The sequence below is a fragment of the Bombus pascuorum genome, chromosome 8, assembly GCF_905332965.1.
Source record: "Bombus pascuorum chromosome 8, iyBomPasc1.1, whole genome shotgun sequence".
Taxonomy (NCBI): domain Eukaryota; kingdom Metazoa; phylum Arthropoda; class Insecta; order Hymenoptera; family Apidae; genus Bombus; species Bombus pascuorum.
Window position 1 is genome coordinate 9,676,750 of NC_083495.1, and position 26,162 is coordinate 9,702,911.

At 35.4% G+C, this 26,162-nt stretch overlaps 1 protein-coding gene across 4 annotated transcripts in view; it reads left to right on the forward strand.

The window, feature by feature from the left end:
* LOC132909768 (EGFR adapter protein-like) overlaps nt 1-26,162 on the forward strand; it is a 288,420-nt gene that overhangs the window by 22,208 nt on the left and 240,050 nt on the right. For all 4 annotated transcript variants that reach the window (XM_060964811.1, XM_060964810.1, XM_060964813.1 and 1 more), the window contains exon 2: nt 2,229-2,309. In XM_060964811.1, coding sequence (XP_060820794.1) covers nt 2,229-2,309 — 81 coding nt within the window. The remainder of the gene's footprint in view (nt 1-2,228; nt 2,310-26,162) is intronic.

Sequence of the window (26,162 nt, forward strand, 5' to 3'; positions counted from 1 at the left end):
CCGGTAATCGAAGTTTTATTGCGTTGTAGACTGAATGAACTAAAATTGTCGAATGTCAGCGGCGATGTAATTTATCAACATGGTATGCTCAATTACGAAGGCAACATATGTATTGTCAAGAACAGACTGTAGATACGAAATTGTATTAATTATCGTTTCTTATTACATTTCTGCAATTTACCCTCTGGCCAGTTTTATTTATTGTCCTTAGAAGAGGGGTCGCTATTTTTATCGACCGTATAATCATCAAGAAGCGTGTTTGATCAACAAAGAGGATACCTTCGAAGGACACACGAAATTGTGCTGAACTTTTCTGGTATTCCAACCCTCATGTTTTCCTCGCTAATTCGACCTCTTCAACCCCTACTAAATACGAAGAAATATTTGGCAGAAATTGAGAAAGTATTATACTTGCCGAAAGCATTAAACTTTGAGGGGTGAAGTGGATTATTATTAATAAATCAGTCTTTTTAAACGTTGTGGTATAATATCGATTACTAGTTTGTTATCGAAATGATTTATTTTTTAAAGATTTTTAAAAAATTTTAGAAGCATAATATGGAAGGTTTATGTATTAGTAATTGTATATCTATCGATATATTATAACATTTACTTTCGATGACAGTAGATAAATATAATAAATTTAAGCTGAGATTATAATAACGTACAATTATTTTTCCCTTTCGGCGTATAATATTTTGAAATAGCTTTGCTTAAAATGTACATTGCCAAATATATGTCTTTCTATTTATTAGAATGATTCTTTTTCATCCGGATAGTTATTTAGATAATTTTATTCGTTTTAAACAACTAATCTGTGTGAGTTTCATTAACTTTTATACGAAAAATAATTAATGTAAAACAAAAGAAAGAAATTTTTTATATATAACGGAGAAGGTAGTAAAATTGAACGTTTCTGGCTTTTGCTTATCTCGAATTAAAGTTACTTGTGTCCCTGCACTTGTTTCAGAAGTATGTAATTTCAGTTTGTACGAAAGTGCGTTAGCCTCTGAAATACATCGTTGTCGAAACTCGGTAATTAGATCATCGTTGAGCGCCAACTATTTTGCTGAAACATTGTAGCTCGCAGGAAATTCGTGACTTCGTGGCGAACAATCGACCCTTGTATATCGTTCTCGAGAAACTGGCCCAACAATTCGGACACCCATTGACTACCTTTGGCCAGAAAATCAAGTACCGTATAATTTCGAAACCTCGCCTTAGTCTTCAAACCTCGTGCCATAGCAATCACACTATACCTCCTATTCCACTTTACCGTGGCGAGCAATCGTTTGCAGCAGTGTAGCCCTGGAGAAATGAACTTTGCCTGCGCTGCTCTAATTTGATGTGGGAAGTAACATTTAAGTTTTCCACGTGGAGCGAAAGAGAGATGTTCTTCGTTGATTTTAATGTTAAGTAGTTGTAGAGTTTCTAACAAAGTTAGAACGTATCGTTCAGAAATACTTGACCTCTATTGCATAATCGAAAATATGCGAAATGTACTTGAAAAAATATTCGTATAAAGTAATCAAACTTCTTTTCTTCTTACTTTTCGTACGAATAATTAATAAGGTGAGCATCATGCATGAAAATAAAAAAGATTTTATTTTATGGATTATCGCGTAAAACGAGTGAAAATCGTAACGGAAATATAAAAAGAAGTTTATTCGAACGCACGCATCTGTATCATAACGATAATAGCCGAGAGTAATTCACCAGAAATTAGTATAAAGATACTACTTGTAATCGAGGTAAAACAGCAGATTAAAAGCTCGTAAAAATCATATTTCGGTAATTTAGTTCTCTCGGGGGGCTATCAATTTGTACGGTACCGCAGGAGGCAATTAGTGAGATAAAATATAGGCTGTTACATAATTAACGAGTTCTAATAATCTGAGATCAATTTAAATGAAAAAATAGGAATAGATAATTTATCGAATTCGATGATCAAATATCATTCGCTATATTTATTACTAATTAGTCGTCCCAATTAATCTGAGAATTACTTTATTTTTTGATAAAAATCGAATTTTAACATTTTCGGAATAACGTGTTACGTAAACGCGAAAACAGTAACATATCGAATTAATACCAATACTATGACGAATTAATTTGCTTCCTTAATATGCTATATGTTATTTGCATAATTATAGATATTGTAATGCTTTCCTAGTTTTCAAAAATACTAATAAACACAAAATAATAAAGCAACATTTTTCTCGTTACAGTACATGGGTTCGTTTCCTGTGGCAATTCCCGACATTGCCAGCCGAGCTGAGTACGTACGCTCCCAGTTGGAGACCCTTAGAGTGAGTACCCTTTCAGACAAAATTTTTTTCTGAAAAATAGTCATTTTGAAAAGGAAACGAGCGTTTAGGTGTCGAGAAGAGTTTACCGATAAAACTTGTGACTTGTATAAACATTATTCGTTTTCATGCGATGATAGCCTGTGGCAAACACATACAAATAACACAAATTACTGTAGTTGCACTGTTAGTGTCGTAACAGGAATCAATAAGGTTTTGAAATATGTGTTGGCTCTATATGCTGCGAACTGTTTTCTTTCCCGTTTGTATTTCGCTTTTACATGTATGATAAATCTCAAATTTTATATTCATGTCAAAAGAAGAATCAAGTTTTATGCATTAATAGATATTAATTAGTGAAATTCAAGTATACGTGGCAATAACGAGAATGTGACATTATCCATTAAAAATTTTATTTTAACAATTAAACATATGCGAGGCACCATCACATAATGGCGAAATAATCCCCATTATACATTATTTTTATGTCGGATCTAGCATTTTAGCACTTGTCTTCGATATTATTTTACTACTTCATGATTATATGCAGCTAGACAGAGAAATTGTCGGAACAATCATTCGATCCAACTTTTATCGAACGCGTTGCCTCGTATAACTCAAACGTCTATTAGTAGCACTTACCCAGAAGCCTTTTCTAAACGAGGGAATTGTCTGTTGCGGAACAGCCCGTGACGCAATTAACGCCGGCTACGTTCCTTCAGCTAATTAGCCTGAACTTACCGGGTTCATAGCCGCGTGGCAAGGGAATCAAACAACAGATTTGCGGCTCGAAATAAACTTCGTTCACCAGGTTTATTATTGTAAGCTACGTTATTACTGTAAACCTAGTAATGACTACCGACCCTGAAGGGATCAGCAGAATTTCGGTCTGGAGTTTCATCAGAGTTGAATATTTGCCTGGGAGCGAGAGCAACTCGTGCCAGAGAGTTGTCGGTCTAATCTTTTGCGTGTGTGTACGCACGTGTCTGCACGCTCGTGTGCGAGCCGTGTACGTGCCAGTGAAACGGGAATTATGAGCCTGAATTTTATGAAGGCATTAAAGAATATCTCGTGGCACTTTTCGTCGTGGTGGTATTCCATTAGACCCTGATGGACAGATTTCCATGAATACACTCCGCGGTTGCTTCCCGTGTTACCGGTCCGCCCTCTTTCATCCAAAAGGAAAGCCGAAGATATCACCGTACCTCTGCTTTCCGAGCTCAGTCTATTCATTTGCTGCTTATCCGAATGTTAATATTTTACCAGCATATGTATATTCATTTCCAAGCTTGGACATTGTTTTAGTTCCGCTTGTTCTAAATTGCCGCTTTTCGTTAATCTCGAGGGAAAATTTGCAATAACATTGATTTTACATATATGTTTTTAAAGCAGCGGTTGGTTGTTTCTCTTCTCAGTCTCGTTACTGCCACGCGCTAAATCGAGATTTGTTTTACTCTCTAGACGTTGTGACAAGTTTACTATAGATATTTTGTGCATTTATATATATTAGGTGCATTCTGTACATTTTTGTATATTTAGAATAAACGTAGAATATATATTTTTTTTCTAATTGTTCTTTTCTAACTTTCGGTGCAGTGCACTATGCGGTAATAATTAAATATAAAGAAAATATTGGAGATTTTTAGCGAGTTAGAAAAATTCAGATATTTGTTATATTGATTAGACAGAAACAAAGTAAATTAAATATTAGATATGTATGGCGCTGTGTTCTAAATATACGTACATGTATAAAATTCGCTTAGAATTAGTTTCTCAGAAACACGACCAACATGTCTTCTTAAATTACTTCCGGTGGATTAAATTTGGTATACATAGCTGAAACCTAATCTTCTGTCTCTCACGTAAATTCTAAAATTTCGCTAAGGTATTTAATAAGTGGTGTTTTATATTCGTAAAGTTAAACTCTTTTTTTACATGCTTGATCTACTATACGAAATTGAACGAACTTCCACGTAGCCTTGTTTGTCTTGAAACTCTTTAAAATTCAAATAATATATATTATATAATATACAATATATACATATACTAACTTAAATATAAATAATTTTAATTTCATGAAAACTCGATTAGCTTCATATTTAATAACGACAGTATTAAAAAATTTCTTTCTTACAAATCTCTTTTATTCACCAGTTTTGTTATTTGTAATCTTTTTACATAATTTCTGTTTATTTTACCCGATACATTCATTCATTTCACTTATTCTTTCCACATTAATTAAAAGATCAATAAACAGAACTATGAGATAAAGTACGTAATTAAGATGTTTATAGGAAGCAAGATGGTCACGTTGAAATAAATGTTTAAATGTTTGAATTTAAATTCAAAACTGGTATTCTACTTTCCACCCTAGACGCTCAAGGGACAATCTTTATCATTGGCTGTGATTGCATGTTTATGGGATCACAGAATGCATTCGCTTTGCATATACGAGGATGAAAGTTATTCGTTGTTAGCCTGGGTTTTGCGCAGTCTACAGTTGTTCTGTATGTGGATTCGACTTGTAAAGCTGTGCTTAGCGTAAGCGCGCTGCAAATGCATGCCTATCCATCTCATCACCCTTTTAACGTTCATATTTTATATGCCGGGACTAAATGAGGCGAAAATCACACTCGAGTGAATAAAAGACGCGACCAGAATCATTTGGAGTCGCTGATACCAGTGAACCAATGTTCCTTTTTATACATACATGTCCTGTCCCATATTTTACATAAATGGCTCTCACTAAGGAAACTCGATAGGAAAGCAAGTATAAAAGAAGAAACTCAAAGATAGAATTAGAAATTGTATATCGTATTTGTCTTGAATTTTAATATTTTAAACGCAATAACAGTGTATGAATCATATAAGTGTTTACTAAAAGCATTGCGACACCTTTATTCCTCCTTGGATGATTTTTAATAATCACTCCCTATAGAATGTAATTTTGAAATAAAAAGTGCATAGAGTTACATTATAATTTCGATAATAATATCTTGTTTCTTTTACAATTTTATTTTTATTCATACGTTTAGGACAATAAATAACACGTTGTCTTTGTACATTTCTTTCTGTTTGATTATAAAACTAAGTAAATTATAAAATTAATAACCGAACAGTGCTTATTTGTAAGGAGTTTCATTAGAAAATAAAATGAACGTAGACTTGCTTATAATTCATTTAAATAATAGAAATATGCCTTATTGTATTATTTATTACACTCTCTTAATTTTCGTTCGTTTCCCCTAACGATCAATTTTATTTGATCGTATGCATCTTTCTATATGCTTCCATGCAAACAGGAAATTGTCCCTGCGCTTTTTACAGTGGAAACTAATATCTTGATTTTCTTCGCTCGTTCCTTCAGTTTAATAGAGCGGAAATATGCGGTACTTGCGATTCTAGGCGGTTTTAAAGCACGAGGTAAAGGTAAATGGTGTAAAAATCAGGCAGATAAAAGAGGTGGAGAAATTCCTTGTTCACCCTGCACAATACAATGTTACGTCAGTACGTCGTGTCCGAAGGGAAATAGAAGAACAGAGAAAGAGATTATGTACGCGAATAACATTGTGTTGTGCAGGATGTAATTAAAATTAAATAAATTCCTATTTAAAATACTAATAATATCTTCATTAAGTAAGTGACTTTTTAAACTACTGTACATCTATCTGTTTTAACAAATATTGTATTCAGACAATGTCAAGCAAAATATTTAGTGAATTACATAATTGTCTTGGTGTAATTTTTAATCGTTTTTTCATAAATGTGAATTTAAAATTTTACCTGAACCCTATTACAATATAAAAACAACTGTTTTTGTTTGAAACATTCTTCCGACATTGTTCTACGAGTAAAACTTTAAATTTCCATTTTCTACCAAGTTCATAACAATATGCATACAGGATACAGCGAATTTATAAATTCTCTCATACCGATAAAAAAGATATGCAAGTCAAAAATCTGTTAAATATTAAAGACCATTAAATTGGAATAATTTTACCTTCGTATACCAAAGGAGACGCTTAAATCACTATATATCCCGCTTACTTTATCTTTTTGTTAAAAATCTGATCTGCACGGTTTGCTTAAGAAGAAACCATTACTTCGTTAAAAGGCAGGTTCGCAACTAGTGTCAACCAAGCGTTAATATTTCTTCCTCGGTTTACAAGACAATACGATGTGCAAATAAGGGACGCAGGAAACAAAAGAAAAAGGACAGAAGGAGGAGTGAAAAAAGGCGAGCATAAACCAGATTGCTGAGTAGTCTGTGTTTACTACAATATTATACCTTTCTTCATCGTAGCAACCAGAGAGAAATAAAGCTTTCCCATTTATGTCCGATTTTTCCTCCTGCAAATTTTTCTCTTTCCTTTTACACAGCTAAGTCTGATCCTTCGAAGGAAAATTCAAGTGAGAGATGCAGCTCGCCGTTTTTACATGCTTAAGCTGTGCTCTATTTTATTCTCGTACTCGTTGTATTGGCTACTCGAGAAACTACTTAAATAAATGCAACTTCATTTCATATATGCAACTGGAGCGGAAAGAGAGATAATTTCGTTTGAGAGTACAAGACGTTGCATTAAAATTTTCACTGAAAATCACGGAAATGAAAATTTAATTAGAAATGAATTGCATGTTTTTAATGCTTTAGACGGGTAACACTATTACTTACTGTTGGAAATATAAATTGTTACGAAATGTGAAGTTTTTATTCGTAGGTATATAAATAAGACACCTGTTCAATTAGTAAAATGCATTCCCAGTGAAAGATAAACATGCTTCTATAAATATTCTTTTATTATCCGTTATGAATCTCCATGTCACTTCTTTGCGAGGTTTACTTTCAAGTAAAATTCAGTACAAACGATAAGTTCGAGGATAATAAATGTGTCGTAAGATTTGGAAGGAATATCCAGATATTTAAAGAAAAGGTATAGTTTTTAATAATTCATAGTATCCGTGTTGGAGAAATGACACAACTTGCAAAATATATTTTTCGAGTTATGACAGTGAGAAGGTTCTTTTTAAGATCCTTCAAGGTTATAAATTGAAGACAACAAGAAACAACGCTTGAATGTGTTTTGCGAGCATTATTCTTCCTGCTAATTTTAACGAGTAACATCTACGTTTACGTTCAAAGATATTATTCTTTGTATCATTCGAAGCAAGGATACACATTTATAACACCACACACCAGAATACACGTTTCAAATAATTCAATTCCAAGACAGTTTGTGCGGTTCATAAAAATATTTATAATATTTAATTCGTATGGAATAAAATATTGAGAATTTGACAAATCTTTTGCAAATATTTCTCAAGGAATCGTTCGGTCGCTTAACATCCTCGTTAAGATTCTCTGGATGACTCATACTTATACTTTTTACCGTATTGCCTCGTAAAACAGTATCAATTTTTAATTAGACAGCGTGTCAACCATCGCATATACCCGTCGTTTTAGCTTCTATTATATATCGGAGAAACAACAGAGAAAGATGATATTAAAATCTGCCCAATAACATTTTGGACAGGATATATATATATATAAATCCACATTTACTGGTTTCTCAAGTTCGCTTTATGCCGGAAAGTATTAAAGAAGTTTCTGAACCGGATTTCACTGCTCTACAATTACGGGACACCGTGACGGCTAGAAATTTCATTATACTAGTCCAGAAACTTTATCGTGCTATTTAAAAATACCAGTGTGCCAGTTAAGAGATCCCTCGCGGAAATTTCGGCGTAATATCCAAAAATTCAACGCGAGACTCGATGTTTTCCACGTATTACGTTCCACCAGGGATTTATGTGCTCCTCGTCAATGGAATTCCAGGTTAACCGCTAGAATCATTAATATCGACGGAAACCAGCTTCTACGAGTTTAAACTGTTCGCCGAGCTGAAAAGGAACTTAAAGAGCTCCGCTTTAAAGGGTCGAGAAACGCGAACTTGCGGCTTCCGTTGCATATGCTCCTATTAAAGTGAAAGGAAGCACGCTTGTCGGGAACAAGATGTCGGTTAACGAAACTTGAAAGTCGTTACATCTGTTAATACGAAGTGCAAGGTAACGTGCTTAAGCTTCGAGCGGTTATATTAGTTCAGGCGTAAAATGATGCGTCAATAAGTGGATGAAATATCGCGTGGGATGAGTTAGTGATTATTACAGGCTAAAGCACCATTACGTCGTATGTTATGTAAAATACATATCGTGAAGCGAGCTTTCTTTCAAGTATGATGTGTATTTGAAAGTGCCAAAGTTTTTAAAACGAACTAATTCTTCCTCAACTTGTGATTTTAACTGACAATGAATCACTAATAATCCATTAACGATTGGTGGGACTGTAAATAATAAATTGTAAAAAGAAAACAAAGACAATTTCTGTTGCAATAGAAACTTGAAGGTATGGAAATTTTTCAACGAGAAATATTAATAAAACAACGATAATTTATACTTCAAGTTGAACTTGAAACAGGGAGACGATAATGTAAAGGATGCAATTAATATTTCGTCAAAGTATTTACAAGAATTATTGTACACGCTATCGGCGTCGAGTGAATTGCGTCACGCAAACGTCATGTAACTCGTTATCGATACGAATTAACGTGTGTAAAATAATTTCATCGTCGCTCGGTATCCTTGGTCGCATCTCTCTTGCCTGCTCGTCTTGCAACTTGTCAATTTTCGTCGATTCCTCGCTGGTAGAACGCCATTATACTATAAGCGGGATAAAGAAGATATGCAGAGACGAGTCTCGGGCAAGGTCAACAAGTTTTAACGCAAATAAAAAGCGTAATTGACGAGGGTTCTACGAGAAGGTGCACGAGGGCCCATGCGCGCACTAAATTGTATGTCTTCGTGGCCGAGTTCGAAATTAATGAAACACGTTTCGACGCACCCGGTTACACGGCGCTTCTTTAAAATTCTACGCGTTCCAGCCAAATGTATGTAAATTCCTGTGATCATCGAATTTCCGTTTAATAAAACCACCCTGTATTTTCACCGTGCTGTCGACGTAAATAGGCTAGTTTAACGAAAGGAGAACTTCATTCAAGGTCATAATGGAGGAGAAATTCGTTTATTATTGATTTATGTAACATTCGCCGTATAATCTTATAGAACTTGGAGAAGAGGTTGAGTAATTGATACGCTGAAAGAGGCAATAACCGTGACAAAGCAGAATGGAAATGACTTTCGAGATTTTTTCCCAGTCGATCTTTGTTTTAGAAGATCTTTGCGGCAATTTCGATAATGTTTCAGCTTCGTATAACTCGTTTGCGTTTACTCAACTATGTAAAGTTCATGCTGTGACTTTATTAGAGAAAAATGTGGTTTAACTAAATATACATATATGAGTGTGAAATTGAGTAAATCGTGTCTGAGTAGAATATAAAATTTATAGGAAATTCGCGCAAAAAAGAAAAGTAAGAACGGAAATCAATCAAGGAAATAGATTGCAAACAATGAGAACTTCTCATAATAATGCGAGAGGATTGAAGTTTAATTAAACTGAATCAAATACACTCGAAGTTTAATTGAAATTTAAATGCGCTATCAGTTCAGAATTGATGAAGAATTTAATTTAAATACAGTTTTCTTTCGGTATGAGACAACACAGTGTCAGCACGACCCAGTTCTATTTTATAGTTTTGCATTTACAGAATATTACTGAGTACATTAAAATATCGTATTTGTATAACATGTATTAGATGTATTCGCAAACGAAGTAATTTATCGTAGAATAATTAGGTTGGGGTTAGGGAACATCTTCTACCAGAAAAATAAAAGAACAATCCAGTGTCTTTAATTTTTCTTCGTACGCGCGTCTCAAATTTATTAAACGAAATACTCGTCGTATCACGTAATTCCTGTAAGTGTATTTGCAATTATATCACGGAAGAGCTACATTTAATTAAATCGTAAAATCATAAAATGGACATCACGAGACAGATTTTTATAAGACCTGTTAATTTTCATTCGACGATAAGTCGACATATAGATCATCTTTCTCAATATCGATTCCATCATGTTCACAGTCTTGCCTCTGTATACTAGAATGCGTTATTATCAAAACAATCAATAAATTTAACAATGATCGTCTTCGTTAGAAGCGCCTCGATTTCATTAACATTTTCTGTTTGTGCGAAAGACTTATTCAACAAAATTAAAATATGCTATATCACAAGTCGATTTTTATAGCAGCAGTAAGAGAAGTGATATGCAAGTCATTGTATATTATACAGCATAAAATGTATACAGGCGTGCATGAAAAAGCTGTTTCTGGGCGATGTGTTTCACCATCAGTGACATCAGGCGGACGACATCAATATTCGAGTATTGATGTAATGGGATGGATGTACATTGTCATGGCAATGAATTCGAACTAAATATAAACTAAAAGCAGAAGAGAGGCGTTACAAGTTATGAATACCTTTGGTTGGGCTACAGATTATAAATTATCTAGTTATTGTAAATAGTTTGACACGCAAATCATTTTAAACAATAAGTAAACTGTGTATATATTGTGAATAATCTTACGATTATTTTAGAAAGCAATTTTTCTAAAAGTAATAATTATACAAATGATTTGCACGCAACGATATCACTTAGAAAATACAGTGTAAGCCAGTACGTAATCCTATAACGCGATCAAAAAATTGCTACTGTTTTCGATTAATCCAATTTGGACAATAAGAATGAAAATAAAATAAGTTTCTAAAAGAAATAATATCAAATGGAACATTTGCAAATAAAAAGTATGCAAATTCTAAAGCTGGGTAAAACTTAATTGATAAACTATACCAGCATGCGAGAAGCAATATCGATGGAATTTAATTTTAAGCGATCATAACTTTCTCTTTCTTTCGTCATCATAATAGTTAGGTTTTAATTTTCCTGTTTTTTCACATTATGTTACTTTATACATATAACGAGGAAAATTCTATATTCATTGTTTGAACATAAAGTGCAATACATATTGTTCGTTGCTATATTTAAAAAGAACTTTTTATTTAATTCCAACCTTTTGTGCTCTGGGTGCTGTATAACGCTCAAAATACGTTCCGCGTTATATGGCACTCAGTAACTTAATTGCAAAAAGAATCTCGATTCAATAATGCAGCAAGCTATTTTTCAGCACATTGTACAGTACATATCATCAAAAGGTTACAATTCCAATTAAAATATATACTATCAGGTTACAGTTTCCAAGAAATGAATGGGATTGTAAAAGTTAAGAGTTAAAATGAAGAGCATAATTGAAAGAGTCTTATTGGTGTGAAGTAAAGGAGAAAGTGTTGGACATATAATATTAACGTTAACAATTAGTTAAAAACTGTAACAGTACGTTTCATATAGAAATTTGATTGTATGTCGATCTTTCAAACCAGTCAAAATAGTATGACAATCTTTTAAAAAGTTGTAAATATACGAGTAAGTCAATATATTTGGTTAGATAATTACTGTACTGTAATTCTTATACACAGAAGTAAATAAAATTTACAGAAGTAAATAAAGTGATAAAATTACAGAAACAATAAATTTCACACTCAGAACGTTATTTAACTAACTACTAAACTAACTAATAACTAACATTTGCGGAAGTAATACTGACTTCAATAGCGGAACTAACGTCGATTACATCCGAACCGTGTTACATCCACTTTTTATCCTTTATCCTACTTTGCTTTTCCTTCTTTTTGTCTTTTCTTTCATAGCCTCACTGATACTCTCTAATTTTTTTTCCCTCTGTCTTCGTAATATTTCGATTGCGTCCTTTGTCCCTTTTGTTTCGTAGAATGTGCAGGGATGGGTTGGTGTTTTGCAGAAGATAATAAAGCGTATTCTGCCCCTTCCCATTCTCCAGTTTCCTCCCTGTTCCCTGCGAAAACGATACGCGGTTCCTGCCATAAAAATCTTTCTGTAGGAAGCTACGCAGGACCGTACGCGTCATTTCTGAGTGCACTCTAATTATTCACGCACGACGAATCATATCCAGCGAAATAAAAGAATGTTGAATGTTTTCATCCACTTTTGGAGAAACCATTTTTCGATATCACTAGACTCCCCCGATTAGCATAAGCCTTCGGAGCTACTCCTCCTTCTGCCTGATTTTTTTTCTTTAGGATTGTTTATATTGTCCACCCTAATCGGAACGTCCAATCTAACATTTTGTTCACTTTTCGAGTTACATTGAAAAATGTAAAGCTTCCCTTGTTTCTTATATTTTTCAGTGAACGTACATATATTATACAGATTGTTGAGAGACGAGGAGTAAATGTTCCAAATTGAGCAAAGGAAAAAGGACAGCACGAAAGAAACTTCAATTTACTCGGACATTTAGAAATTACTGTTAGGACGGATAGGACTTGCAACTAAGGACGACAGCGTGAAGAACGAAATACGTAGTTTAAAATTGTCTAGAATATGCAGGTAAACTCGGTTTCAATTTCTGCTGAATTTTCCGCGATGTTTTTTGTTTTCAAACGCTGAATCAGATTTTATAATTATCTTGATGCTTTTTTCACGAATTACACAATGAAAAAGCATTGCGACCCGCGGAATAAATTTGTTTGCAGATCACGTCTGCAAATAGACCGCTGGGATTTTAATTAAAATCAGATGCAACGAAAGCAAACGAAACTTAATTTCATTATCAGTGATTTAATTAATACATATTCCATGGGACGAAATAATTTTCTGGCACATTCCACACAACTTTGTACTTATCATAACGAATACCATTACACTTTGTCTTTTACCGGAACAAAGGCAATCGTGAGGGTTTTCATGCGAAAAAGCAATTACCTTTGTTCCGTAACTAAATTTAAAAAAAAAAATTTTATAGCTTTTCCAGTAGAAATTAATTCCACACATACATACGTATACCCTTCTTTTTTCCATTGGTTTGTCTACTTTTAAGCAATCCCAATGTGAGCAACTTTTCTTCCTATGTCTGGGTAAAGTACTTTATCGTAGCTGGCATTTATAAGCAATAAAACACGCAGCGACAATTCGCGTTCGATTATTTGGTCGTTTCCATATCGTCAGTCCGCGCTCTCGGCTCATCTTTCTCTAGTTAGTTGGAACGTGGCGTTTAATCTGTTCGTGTTCCTCTTTCTTCCAGCCGTGCTCTTCTTTCGCGAACCTGATCGAAGCGGCAGAATCGGTATCCGATTCAAATAAACGAAACTCGATTATTATCGGCTGGATTCCGTGGGTATCACAAGTATCAATATTTGCTCGGACGAAATAAAATCGTGTTTGCTAAATTTTAAATGATGCCTGAATGATAAAAATGCGAAGCGAGAAACGATCGGAGCCAACTACACGCGTATTGGGATACAAATTTGACGAGCTAACGTGAAACGCGAAGGCCGCGATTAAAGTATCCGCTATACCTATTGCATCCGTGAGATTGCTGATATTTGTTTACCTTTGCTTGATGTTATTCTGTTTTTACCTGGATGGTACGTGCCTGCATTAATAACGCAGTACATCGGCTATTTAGCATTGTTCGTTTTGCATTGCACATTGAGCACGATTAAAGAAGTATCGAAAGAAAATTGTACATAACGAGATATCTGGTTGTGATGATTGGTGCAAAGAATTTACATGCTACGTCCTACCATATAAAATGATTGTTTTGTTAAGGATGGAAATAAAAACAAGATCTTCCACTTTTATTTAAGCAGTCGAAGACCGACGTTGCGTTGACGCAGCGTTTTATTTATTATCTTTTCTCGGTTGATTTATATTATTGAATTTTGGATTCTAGCATTGATTACGAAAAATAATCCCAAGGATTTGCTTGATGTTTGTCTCGTCAGTTTTTTTATTTAGATTATATAAATTTCATAAAAGGAAGCGCTATGATTATTTTCATATACAATATAGATAGCAATAACGAAATGGAAATGTGAACATCAATTCGTCTCTGATCTTTTGAAATGAATTTTATCGATGGAACTTTTAACGAGATTAAAAAAATATTATATGAATGACTTAAAAAACAAAATCGTTCGATTTCGCGTATTAACAGGAATTCTTTTGCACCTTCGTTAAAACGAAGGAATTCTCCAGTGATAGAAAATCATAATTGTATATAAATGTAAATAAGATAAGAAAGCTATAATAATTATTAATGTGCTTTTTTCTTTTCTATTCAAATCAACTCTCAAAAATTGTATTCGAAGAGATTTCATGAAATTCGTTTCGTATCTCATATTGCTTTGGAATGCTTTCGTGTTAGGTATTGACTGACAATAAACTGGTTTCCAATATGTTTTCGTTTTATCATCGATTACGTGATACGCTGGCCATAAAGTTGTAATCTGTGCCAAATGAAAATTCCTGCTGGAAATAGAAAGGGGTTTAATTCGTGTCTATATCCTGGAATTCGAATTAAATTGAGAACATTTAGCTGAAGCACAGCAAAAAAAAAATGACGGTGTAGATTAACGAGGATTCATTTGTCGAGGTGAAAACGATCCTGCGAACAATTTCATCCGTCCCTTTAACCGGGACAAATTTCGAGTGTCGCGGGAAGGTTGTCAAAGCCACCTGCTGTAATTGCCAATTACATTGGCCGCTTTCACCGCCTGTCAAATGACAGTCTGCATTTTTCGCAATGTATCCAGCTGTTGCACGCTTTGCGAATCCACCATTATCCCAGATTAGAAGCCACATTAAAAGAACGTGTAATAAATTATTATAATTACGTCAACTTGCAATATAAACAAATTATGCACGAAATAAATTCTATAATCCTCGACACGTACAAATGAATCGAACGTCTTATTGAGATTTTCCTACCTAAGTTGAAACATTGTCGTTACAGCATGATTTAATTGGACATGATGGCGTTGTGTCGCCCAAAATTGTCTCGAAGAAGAATTCGGTCTCGTTCTTGGAATCTAAAATCAAATCGATGGTCCAGTACTACGGAGGAATGTAATTCGATCGAGAGAAAAATCCAATAAACACATTCCTCGGTGGCGCGGCATATTAGCATAAAACGACTTTCTTCTTTTCAGCCTTCTGTCTGTGTTCCTGTGAATACGAATATTTCTGTTCGGTTGGATCATAAAAGAAACTGATTTATATTTGATGTTCTCGTCATACGACATGGGAATATATTTACAATATCAAGCGATAGGGAAAAAATGTATAAATTAATGCAAAACATTTTTTAAATAATTGCATTCACATGTAAATCATAAGTTTACCATTTTTGTTCAATTAAGATGGTATCGTGGATACATAATTCCTACATTTTTGAGTAAAATGGATAATGTGGTAGTTAATTTCGAAGATAAGATCTGTTTATTAGAATACCAGTTTCTTACGTCTAACGTTTCAAGGTTTTGGAAATAAAATATTTCTCGCCATTCTGTAATCTGTTAAAAGGCTTTTGTAAAATATAAATAGAAAATATAAATATTCACATAAAACTATAAATTATTATATAACGCAATAAGTATAAGAAAATTACTTTAGATATCATTGTTTCCCTTTAAATTATGAGAATGTAACGTAATAGCGTTATTTCGAGAAAATATAGATCGCATTTTTAATTGATGTAACATTTTGTCATAGCATAACAAGCGATATTTCCGTAGCTAAGAAAAAATATCATAACGCAATCGATGATGAACGACTGCAAACTATGAAAGTTCATGTTACAAATTGCAGTTCGTTTCTTTGGTGAATGGGTCATTCGAATAAATTAATCGAAATAATTTTCTGAGCTGTCACGCCTGTATCGTACATCGTGGGGCAAAAAATGGGGATATACGAGTGGAAATTTATCATAACGTCCAATAGTATAGAAAGTGCCGACTTCTTTCTATCGATTGAGATAAATGAGGCAGTTTGTCAACACAAAAAGCTTTCCTCGTAAGCATTGTATCCTAATAAATGCGTGACGATAATTTCATGATTTCACATGTGATTTTCACGTAGTCATAATATACGGTACAAATATCAGGCTATCTATCAAACAAAACTATTTTATTATTTTACGAATGAATTTGAAGACTCGTATTATTTAATACTGATAAAAATCACAAATGAGCGATACGGTGACTGGAATATTTTAGAATTCATTTGCATGAAGCAGTATCAGAAACCGATTTCTAAAAACACGCATAACTTCTGTTAAAATATCGGTAGCTATGTAGTAAAATATCAGCAGTTACGTTTTTATATTTCACATATCACAAAGTTTATATATTCTTATATTTCAAATATTTTAGATCGAGATTTTTAGTTTGAAACGAAAAATATTACAAACAAATGCTATGAATTGTTTGCTTCGTAAAAAATCGCATCGATACAAGATGAATAAGATTACAATTTCAATAAAGATTTGAACAATTTTACTAAACTTAATTTGCTATAATTATAAGTGCGTTACATTAATTATTCATTTTTTTATTAATAAGTGACATTAAATAAAGTATTCATGCAACGTTAAAGTAAGCAGAATAAAGGCAGCTGACGATGATAATCGCTCTGAATATTCTTAGATATTATTTAATTAAATAATTGAGTCGAATGAGGTATCAAATATGAAAATGTTGATTTATGTTAAAAATATGTTATTCTGGATTATAAAGTACGACGTTATTAAATGGATAACACTTCATTCGGATACATTGCAGCTATTCTGAATGGTAATACCTCTACAAAATGATTTGTTCCTGCAGACACTGTCTGAAATAATATTCTATCGATACAGGGAATACATTCGTAACAATGCACAACCGTTCCCCTGAGAAGTTATCAATCTCTATCGATTCACATCCCCGCGAGCGTTCATATTCTGAACAGAGGTTCTCGTTACCAGTACATGACGCGACGCACAATTGGAAATATTCCTGGATGTCATTTCTCAGGCAATACATTAAGTTTCAAAAGCATCAGGCGATCTCGCGAAGTCTAGGCAGAATCCTGCTCCCTAAACGCTAGCATACAGGCTAATCACCAGAGTGGCAAGTCGACGTGCATCTCTGATGAGATTCTCCTCTTTGGACTAGCACGAAGGACAACCTGTCGCGCAGGAAACTTCCGGGGGAGGCTTATGGCTCCTTTGTGCAAGACGTGGTGCAATTACACGCAATTGCTGGAGCTGTCATTTTCCAGTCCCCACCCCTTGCTCTTCTCGTTCATCTATCCCATTCCTCCGCCCTCTCCTCTTTATTCTCTGCTCTCTGTTTCCCTATACTCATCTGAAAAGATCCTTTGTAGGCGTTTTTATTGCCGTAAACCCACGTATCCTTTCTTCTCTCTCTCTCTATCCCCCCTTTCCCTTCGTCTTTTTACTCGTCGGTGTCGAATTCATCCGGTTTTTTCCCTCCACCCCCGCCTCTTCATCTTGGAGATCTTCCGGAGAAGCGTCCCCGTAGATCAGAAGTTGAATCCTCGTTCGTCCTCATCGCTTCAATGCGATCCTTTTAATGGCATTACGCGTTTACGGCGCAGTAAGCTCTTTACTACGCTGCTCGCGGACCAACGTAGACGAGATTTAATGCAACACGCTCGATTTATGACTTCCTGAACGCGTACACGAGCTTCTGGCAAGACAACTTCCTGATCGTCTGCTCGTTGGATTATCCATGGAAAAGTTGGCCTTTTTGCATTGTCACGTGGATGGTAGACGTGGCTCGCGGTGCGCCGCTGATGGGTTACTCAGAGATGCATCGATGTTACCTGGGGAAAGTTTCTTGTTAAAAAGTTTTCTTGTTAGTGCTTTTCTTACTCTAAGTCTCCCATGTGGCTCCGCTCCGCGTCACGTTATTATTCATTTACACTTTCGTTCTTTTCAATTCCATTCTCTCTCTTATTACGTTTATTTTACATTATCACGATGACTCTTCGAACTGATGACGAATGGCTCGTCGTATATACGAGTTTCGCAGAAGACAGTTATAGATACCATGGGTGTCTTGTAAAGTCCGTGTCTGTTTTTTAAATAAGATTACCGAAGCGGTCGAAGTAACTTTACTATTCTTCTACGATAAGTTATTTTATCTTCGAAGAAATATTCAGAGAAGCATCTGGTTCACAGTACACGCTATTTTCATCGTTGGTCCATAATATTCCGCTCTACACCCGGACAATGTTATTGTGCGTACAATGACGTACATACGTATAAACTATATTACTTCCAGCGCATCATCCATATTTACCTAGCATGTACAGAGGAATAACAGAATATATTTGCTGTAGAACAAAACATATTCCTATTTACGGAGCGCATATATTATTATTTCTATTTTACTTTCTATTTATATTGTACAAAGACAATTTAAGATATTTATGCATCATGTTATAGAAGACCAAATATAAGTATTGCTTACATTGCAATTGAATAAATAATTAAATTTCGTATGGTTATATCGATACTTTGTGTCCTAATATGTGCAGTGACAATGGATGACAGATAAACTGCAGATAATTCTATTTCTCATAGTCCTAGCATACTTTAGAAAATAATCTCCTGCCTAAAGCGACTTTAATAATAGTATTAAATATTATGTTTAATATAACTAAATATTACCCATGTATAAGCAATTACTTAAGTAACTAATCGAATATAAGTATTTATAAAGATTACGTTATTATAAATTAATCCGATATAAGATAATCAAATAGAATTTCTATATTATACATAGAAATTTCTACGTCAAATATACAATTTCTATATTTTATTCATTAAAAGTCGATTATCTTCCATTCTTTCGTTTATACGATATCGATTCATCGTTCTTAAACTTTAGCCATCGTGAAAAGCTAGAAGTTGATAGAACTCTGCGACGGCTTATCGGCGTCACGTGTTCATCTCGGTAACGAATTCGTCGAAGAATCACGAAGTCAATTTTACCTCGAATCGGCGATTTTCCGCCTAACTTCCGGCGCTTCCGTGATCCCTTTTTCTCCGCTAGCGGCATCGTTTCCCGTGTCGAGGAAACATTAGAACTGATCGTCGTTCACTTTGATTTCGTAAATGCCGAGATCGGAATTCTAATCCGGCCGGCAGCAGCACAGCAGAAACGATGAAAATAAAAATCGACGTACCGTTTGACCAGCTCGCCGGATTCGAATTTCCATTGTCCGCGAAACCATTGAGGAATCGTTGAAAGTCGGAGAAACGGGGCCAGCCAACCAGCCAGACACAGATGCAGCTTCGTAGACAGGTTTCCCAATGGCAGACAGTCGTGATCCTCGTCGTGGTCGTCGTGGTCGTCGTTTGCCGTCGTTGACGACGTCGTCTCTGGCCGGTGATATAGGTCGACCGTACCATGTAGCGAGGTGGCTGTTCTCATTAAACACCTCCAGGCTGCGTTCAATGAGCGCGGAGATTGCCATCTTTTGCACACCCACTGTCGAGTCTACTCCTCCTCTTCCAATTTTCCCTCCCTCCAGGAGTCCTCCATGAACCTCTCTTGCAGTCTTTCAGTATCTTCATTAGCGTGACTACGTAGTTGCACGCTGTTCCGTGGACGTACACGTGTTTCGACGCTACTTCAACCGTATCCACATTACCGTCTTCACATTTTTGCTTATGTACCATTGTTCACCTTGCTCTTCGTATATCTGCCTCCGCAAGTTTTTTGGCGCTTCTCCGTCCGTTCACCTTGGCGACGTTGTTTCAGAGGAGCTCCGGAGGGTAATCTTGTGTTACCAGTTTCGCGTATCGATCATTATAACTTTTATTTTTGGGCAATAAACACGTTAAATCTCGACAAATACGTGCACCATCCGTGCAGTTTATTCTGTGAAATAAACGCAATATCTGTACTTTATTCTTCAAAGTAATTGATACTTTGATTTCATTTCATTTAGGTAATTGGTGTAGGAAAAAAATGTTATATACGTAAATACCTCGTTAATAAATATTAGGGCTACAAATTAGATAAACTTAAATAATCGATATTATTAAAACTCTGAGAATTATTATCTCATAACACATTATTTAAATTGTTACAGCAAAAATATACAAATGAAATCGCAAATTGTAAAATTACGAATAAAACGTTACGCGATAATACATAAATTGTTGCCTGTTTAAAATTCTCTTTGTAATTTGCATACGCGTATTTTGTTCGTTATAATTTTAATAATGTTCGATTTAATCGCCTTGCTTATTGGTTTAACGATATTGTACGAATCGTAAGGAAAATAACTTAATCGTTATGTTTTCATTTTTTTATAATGTTCGTTGTTAACATTGGACTACGTAGATATCTATAATACATCATAAACAACAAATATAAATTGAGAAGAGAGAGAAATTGTGCACATATTTCAGAAATATAATGAAAACATTTAAGACGAAATAGTGTGACTTTGTAGGTATAAAAGATTTTGCATTTTTCAATTCTTACTTCCAGATGAGTAGCTTTTAATCGTTAATGAATTTAGAATCATAAATTTTTCCGAAGGCCAAGAAGTTCTCAAATACGTAAGAGTATAGTTTCGATAATTATTAGGAACGCCAATTTTCTTATTACACATCTGCTTAGAAAATATCAATTTTAATATAGATATAAGCGATAAAATCATTCCGGAACCTATAACTTTGCAGTGACATACATTTTGTAAAAATTTAGCCGGGTTCTAAGTACATGAAAAGTAAACCTGCTATTTTAGATGGAACATTTTTATTTCCCTAGTTTCGATTAATCTTTGTGCAAAGGGCTACTTTCCATCTATTTAACGAATCACGATTTTCCTACGTACAATGTGTATGTATTTACTACCTATACATACACAGTTAACACGTTTAGGGCGGAGTCGATAAATATCGAGAAGGAGGGAACTCTTCAGTGACGACGACGATACACGCATCGTCATTACTTTTTTAATAATATTACTCGACGATCTAGCGCGTGTTCTAGTCATTTCCCTAAGGAAAATCAAGTAAACAAAATTTTTCTACATTTTTTCATCGCGAGAAATGGAGATCGTAGAACGTTTCCTCGTTGATCATCATGAACACACACATAAACGAAGGATTTGTAAAATTGATTTTCGAAATGAAAAATCAATCCTGAAAGATTCTGCGGTCCTGATTTATTCCTACATGAGAAGTCACCTTTTGCTCGTTTACGCACTTGAGTCCACCGTATCCTGTATTTCTACGTTCTCGAAGTTTCTCATAAATTTATACACATTCAGAGAGAATCTTTCCCGTTTTCCTCTCGTTTGATACGTTATACACATCCCTATACGTACACCTCATAGATGGTCCACGTATGTTTCGACAGCGTTTCAGAGGCATCCGCGCGCATCGACACATATCCAAGCAATCTTGCACATTTGGAAGGAGTAGTGCGTACAGTGTCGCACACCTGCACAAGCATCCCCGAACGAAGTCGCATCTATGCGATCTCCAAGCACGGTTTAAGACGGCAGTCTGCCGGTGCCCTGGCATTCCCGCGGGTCGTTGAACTTCGTGATCATGTTGGAAGCCTGTGTGCGAATATCTCCTCCCTTCCGTCTTCCTTTCTTCAACGAACACGAATCCCAGCCGTGTGTATCTGTACACAACGCGGCCATAAGAAGATCGAAAATGCATGCCGAGGGAGCGGCGCGGCGCGGCGTGTCGGTATCAAGAGATGCAGATGTCGGTGTTTTAGCGCTTAGGAGCGCCCCACGAAGGGTACCGTAGAATTTCAAGCTATATGACACCTTATGCTCGTTTTACGAGCCGAGCTGATTTAAGAAGTTACTTTCTTGCATAACCACCGATTACCTTCCTGCTCTTTACAACCATTTGACCTGCCACTTTGATAACAGCGTCGATTAACCGACCAACTTAGACCGCTAATTAAAGTTCGAATCGATTTCTCGGTAATTCGGACGATTAAATCGATTCTACCGGTACAATTGATGAATTTTCTGGTTTTATTCGATTTTCCTGTTCACGTTGGCCCGGCCGTAAGATACTCGACACACCGTTAAAACATCTGTTTGCGCACGCCTTTGTATCGTACGTTTTATCTCCGATCGTGAAAGCAGATACTTCATTGTTTCGTGCGTCCGTTCCATGTAACGTTAATATGTGAAGTTTATGAGCTGTATCAGTGTCGCACATACCGCGTTACTGTGGAATGTAAAAGTGAATTCTCTTCCAAACGCAAGGTTGCAAACGCGTGTCAGAACAATGGCCGACAGCGAGTTAATTGCGAAATTGTAATTTGTTTTCTTTCTGAAGAAGGAAGTTTTACGACTCGTGTTGTCAGCTTATTCTTGAATGCCCGAAATAAAAAATTTATTACAAGTTACAGGCGTTCGCTAGGCTTTACTCTTACCGTGATAAAATTAACGTGCATCATGGAATTAAAATACTGAAAAGAATAGGCGCATAGCGTGTAGTATAATACGTGGCCCTTTGGAATTACGCGCAGAACATTTATTGGCAGCAAAAGGTTTTCGCTACAGGTATTCAATTATTCGAGTGATTCCAGTTACGTGTTTTACCCTGTGTAACGGAATGTCTGCTTAAAAAATACAGGATACTTTATCGAAAAGCTTTAAATGCCGAGTAAAAAGTACCACCGAAATTATTTCTACACCAAATTATAAAAATGATATGACGCAACCATACGCCGATGTGCTTATCAAATACAAGTGGCAATTTACACGCTGTCCCGCCAGAAATGTTCGATAGAGTTATATCGCTAAGATAATGAGACCGAACGTTTAACAAGATAGTTTAACCGCGTACAAGTAATTAACATGTTCAACCAGGTGTTCCTTAAACGCCACTACCACCCTGTAATGACACAGGAGTTTTACCTTCGTTGTTATACTTGGAAACACATTTTCGTGGCTATGTGAGTGTAAATCAATGATCGTGATCCACGGAGGGTAAAAGCTTCAGTGTCGTTTTTTTTTTTTATGCTTCAACTAGAAGGAAACGTTTAGAATGACTGTCTCTGAATGCTTGCTGACTTCACTGTTGAGTTGTCGAGCGTGTAACGATCTCTGTAATGATCAGTCGAGTTGATGATGCATTTAGTTCCCGGAAATCAATCTCGATTCGAGCAAGATTGAAACTGGATTTTGTCTCCACTTCTCTCTCTCTCTCTTTTTTATTATTGTCTGATCGAAACGTTTTTATATGCACGAATAAATAAATTGAAAAAAGCAATCGATCGGAGCGAGCTTTTCAATGCTTCTACCAGTGATACAGTGTATCATAGTCCATTTTGTGTCGCACGCTATCGAAATGTTCATGGTCAAGAGAGCAGAAATGTTCTGAAAGAATATAATTTAAAGGTAAACGAGCTGCAGTGAACGTAAAATTTAAATTGCTTAATTCTTGAGTTGTAGATCGAATGGAAAAGATTCCTCTAAAGCGAGAAAAAGATTCCTATGATTGATTCAAACATGGACATTAAAAAATCTGACAAATACATCGCCGATCTCTCGCTGGATCACGGACTGTATTGCTAATTTCAATATCTAAACTATCTGTGATATTTGTGATAAATAATTAAAATTTACTGCACATTTTAATTGCATTCTACTTACTACTAACAATTTCATGGGTTAATTTTGTTGCTACGGGCTTACCACTCTTGTTTCTGTGCTTCTATTCGAATACTTCTGTTTTTAGAATGCAACAATTAGGCGTGTTACGGAATTACTTTCTCTTCATCTTTTATATACGGCAGAGTATTTAACGTTTTACTATAAATAAAGGAAATACTTTTATACGGTGATAGGCGAACATATAACGTTGATACAACAAAATCATTGCCGAGTGGAGTGTAAACATTACTTTCAATTTCCAGTTTAAACGACTATCCTACGTTCAACATATAAATCTTCACTTAAGCCAAAATCCAACCTCGTATCCATCGTATAAAATAGAATACGCTGTAGACAAGAATAAAAGGAACAAAGGATCAAAATAAGAACCCTGCGCGATAATTCAATCTTTGATATCTTATAGACGTGGTTTTCCAATAGATATCAAGGTATTTGTTATTACTTTTTTTAACGCTTTCGCATTGACGTTCCTAGCGTTGACATAGGAAGTCTTTTCGATTTGTCGCGGAGGAAATTGCAGCTTTACACGATTTCCTCAACGGAACAAGTTATTCGAGCGATCGCTCTAACTCCTTGCTGGCGAAATTCAAACGGAATCGCTACTTTTTGGAACATATTCCTCGTGATTTCCCGGCACACACGTCACAGGAATATGGCGTCGATCGAATGGCAATACGAAACGGCTTATCTCCTCTGTCGCTCTTTTTATTACCCTCTCGGGTTCACTTTCACGGAGGATCCCGACAGCCAGGCTGAGGATAGACTCTCTCTCTGCGACTAGTCCCCCCCTTTTTTATTCAACCTGCTGTTATTTCACCGTTTACGAGTTGCCTCGGTTTGCAAGATGCAAAAATCTCCCGTCGGGTTTCTTGATCCGGATTAACATGGAAAGCAGCTAACGGTATCAAACGTTTTTACACGAGACGAGACTTCGGTTATTTCGTTGTGACGTCGACGAGAACGAGCAGCATCGCGACGCGCGTCGTCTTTTGCTTAGTGACGCGGAATAGCGTCTATCTCGATGAAACCTTCTCCGAATTTTTGCTCTACCTCTCACATTGTACTCGCGAAGCTTAATAACCTTTTTTCCAGTCGTAGATGCTTCCCTTACGAGGAAGGAATTTCTCTGCCTTTCCGATGGAAAAAATTCGAAAAGAAAGAAAGCGATATCGATTTACCGACGCCTTTATTGAGTTAAACAATTCTTAATTCTGTGTTACGTTCCTCTCGTCGTTTCAGACTGGATCGTATTGTTCGTTGGTAACAAGTTTCTCAAGTTTGAGGGAAGAATCTTTGTCGATACATATGACGTTCCATTTCCAATACGTTTGTCGGAAATTATCAAATGTTCTCTTATTTGTCGAAAGAAGAGCGAGATTAGGACTGTAGCAGGTTAAGACGACTGCATGAAAATTGGAAAAAATGTATATAGTAGTTAGTATTGCAAGTAATTTTGAGTTTCATAATATCGCAAACGATTGAGATTATTGTCATAGGTAGATTACGTTTAAAATGAAATACTTGAGTACAAATGATTTTGTCCATACTCTTCATATTCATTAAATAATAAAATCAGCATTCAAAATAAACGTTATGGGGTTGAAAACATCTTTCGGTGAATGAATACATTTTTCATTTTTATATATTTATGTGCATGTAAATGTAGGGTTTCTTTTGCATAAAAAAGCTATGTATATGTAATGAGTAATATTTATATAAAATTTATTATCGATTTTATTGTTACGCAATAATTATTACGAAATTGTTAATTTAATTCAAAAGAAATATTACAAAAGATAAAACTAAAAATGTGAATGTATAATACAAGTATCATAATGACTGTACAAGCGAATATGGTGCGATTACGATGTATGTAAAAATAATTGACATTTCAACATCGCGATGAGAAATTTTCTGTACAATCATGCCAGTTGCTATGCGTAGAGTATATAATCAGAAATTTGTTCAACATTTACCTTACTACTGCAAACATGTCAGGCCTTTCAATAAACATTTTCTTATAAACCGAGTGAAAGCAGCGAACAGTGATTAATAAAGTGATATTCAAGGTTTTTGCATTACGGACATAACTTGCCAATGAAGAGTCACTGCAGTAGGAAAAGAAACTCGAGATGAAGGAAGAAGTAGAAGCTGACGCGGATGAAACGTAGAAGAGCGTATATTAACGAGATGAGAAAGTGGATTACGGCAGTTAGGAAAAACGACGAAAATTCGTTGGTGAGTTGGAGATACCGAGGTAAAACGGGATTGCCGGAGTGCAGCTAAGAAATAAGA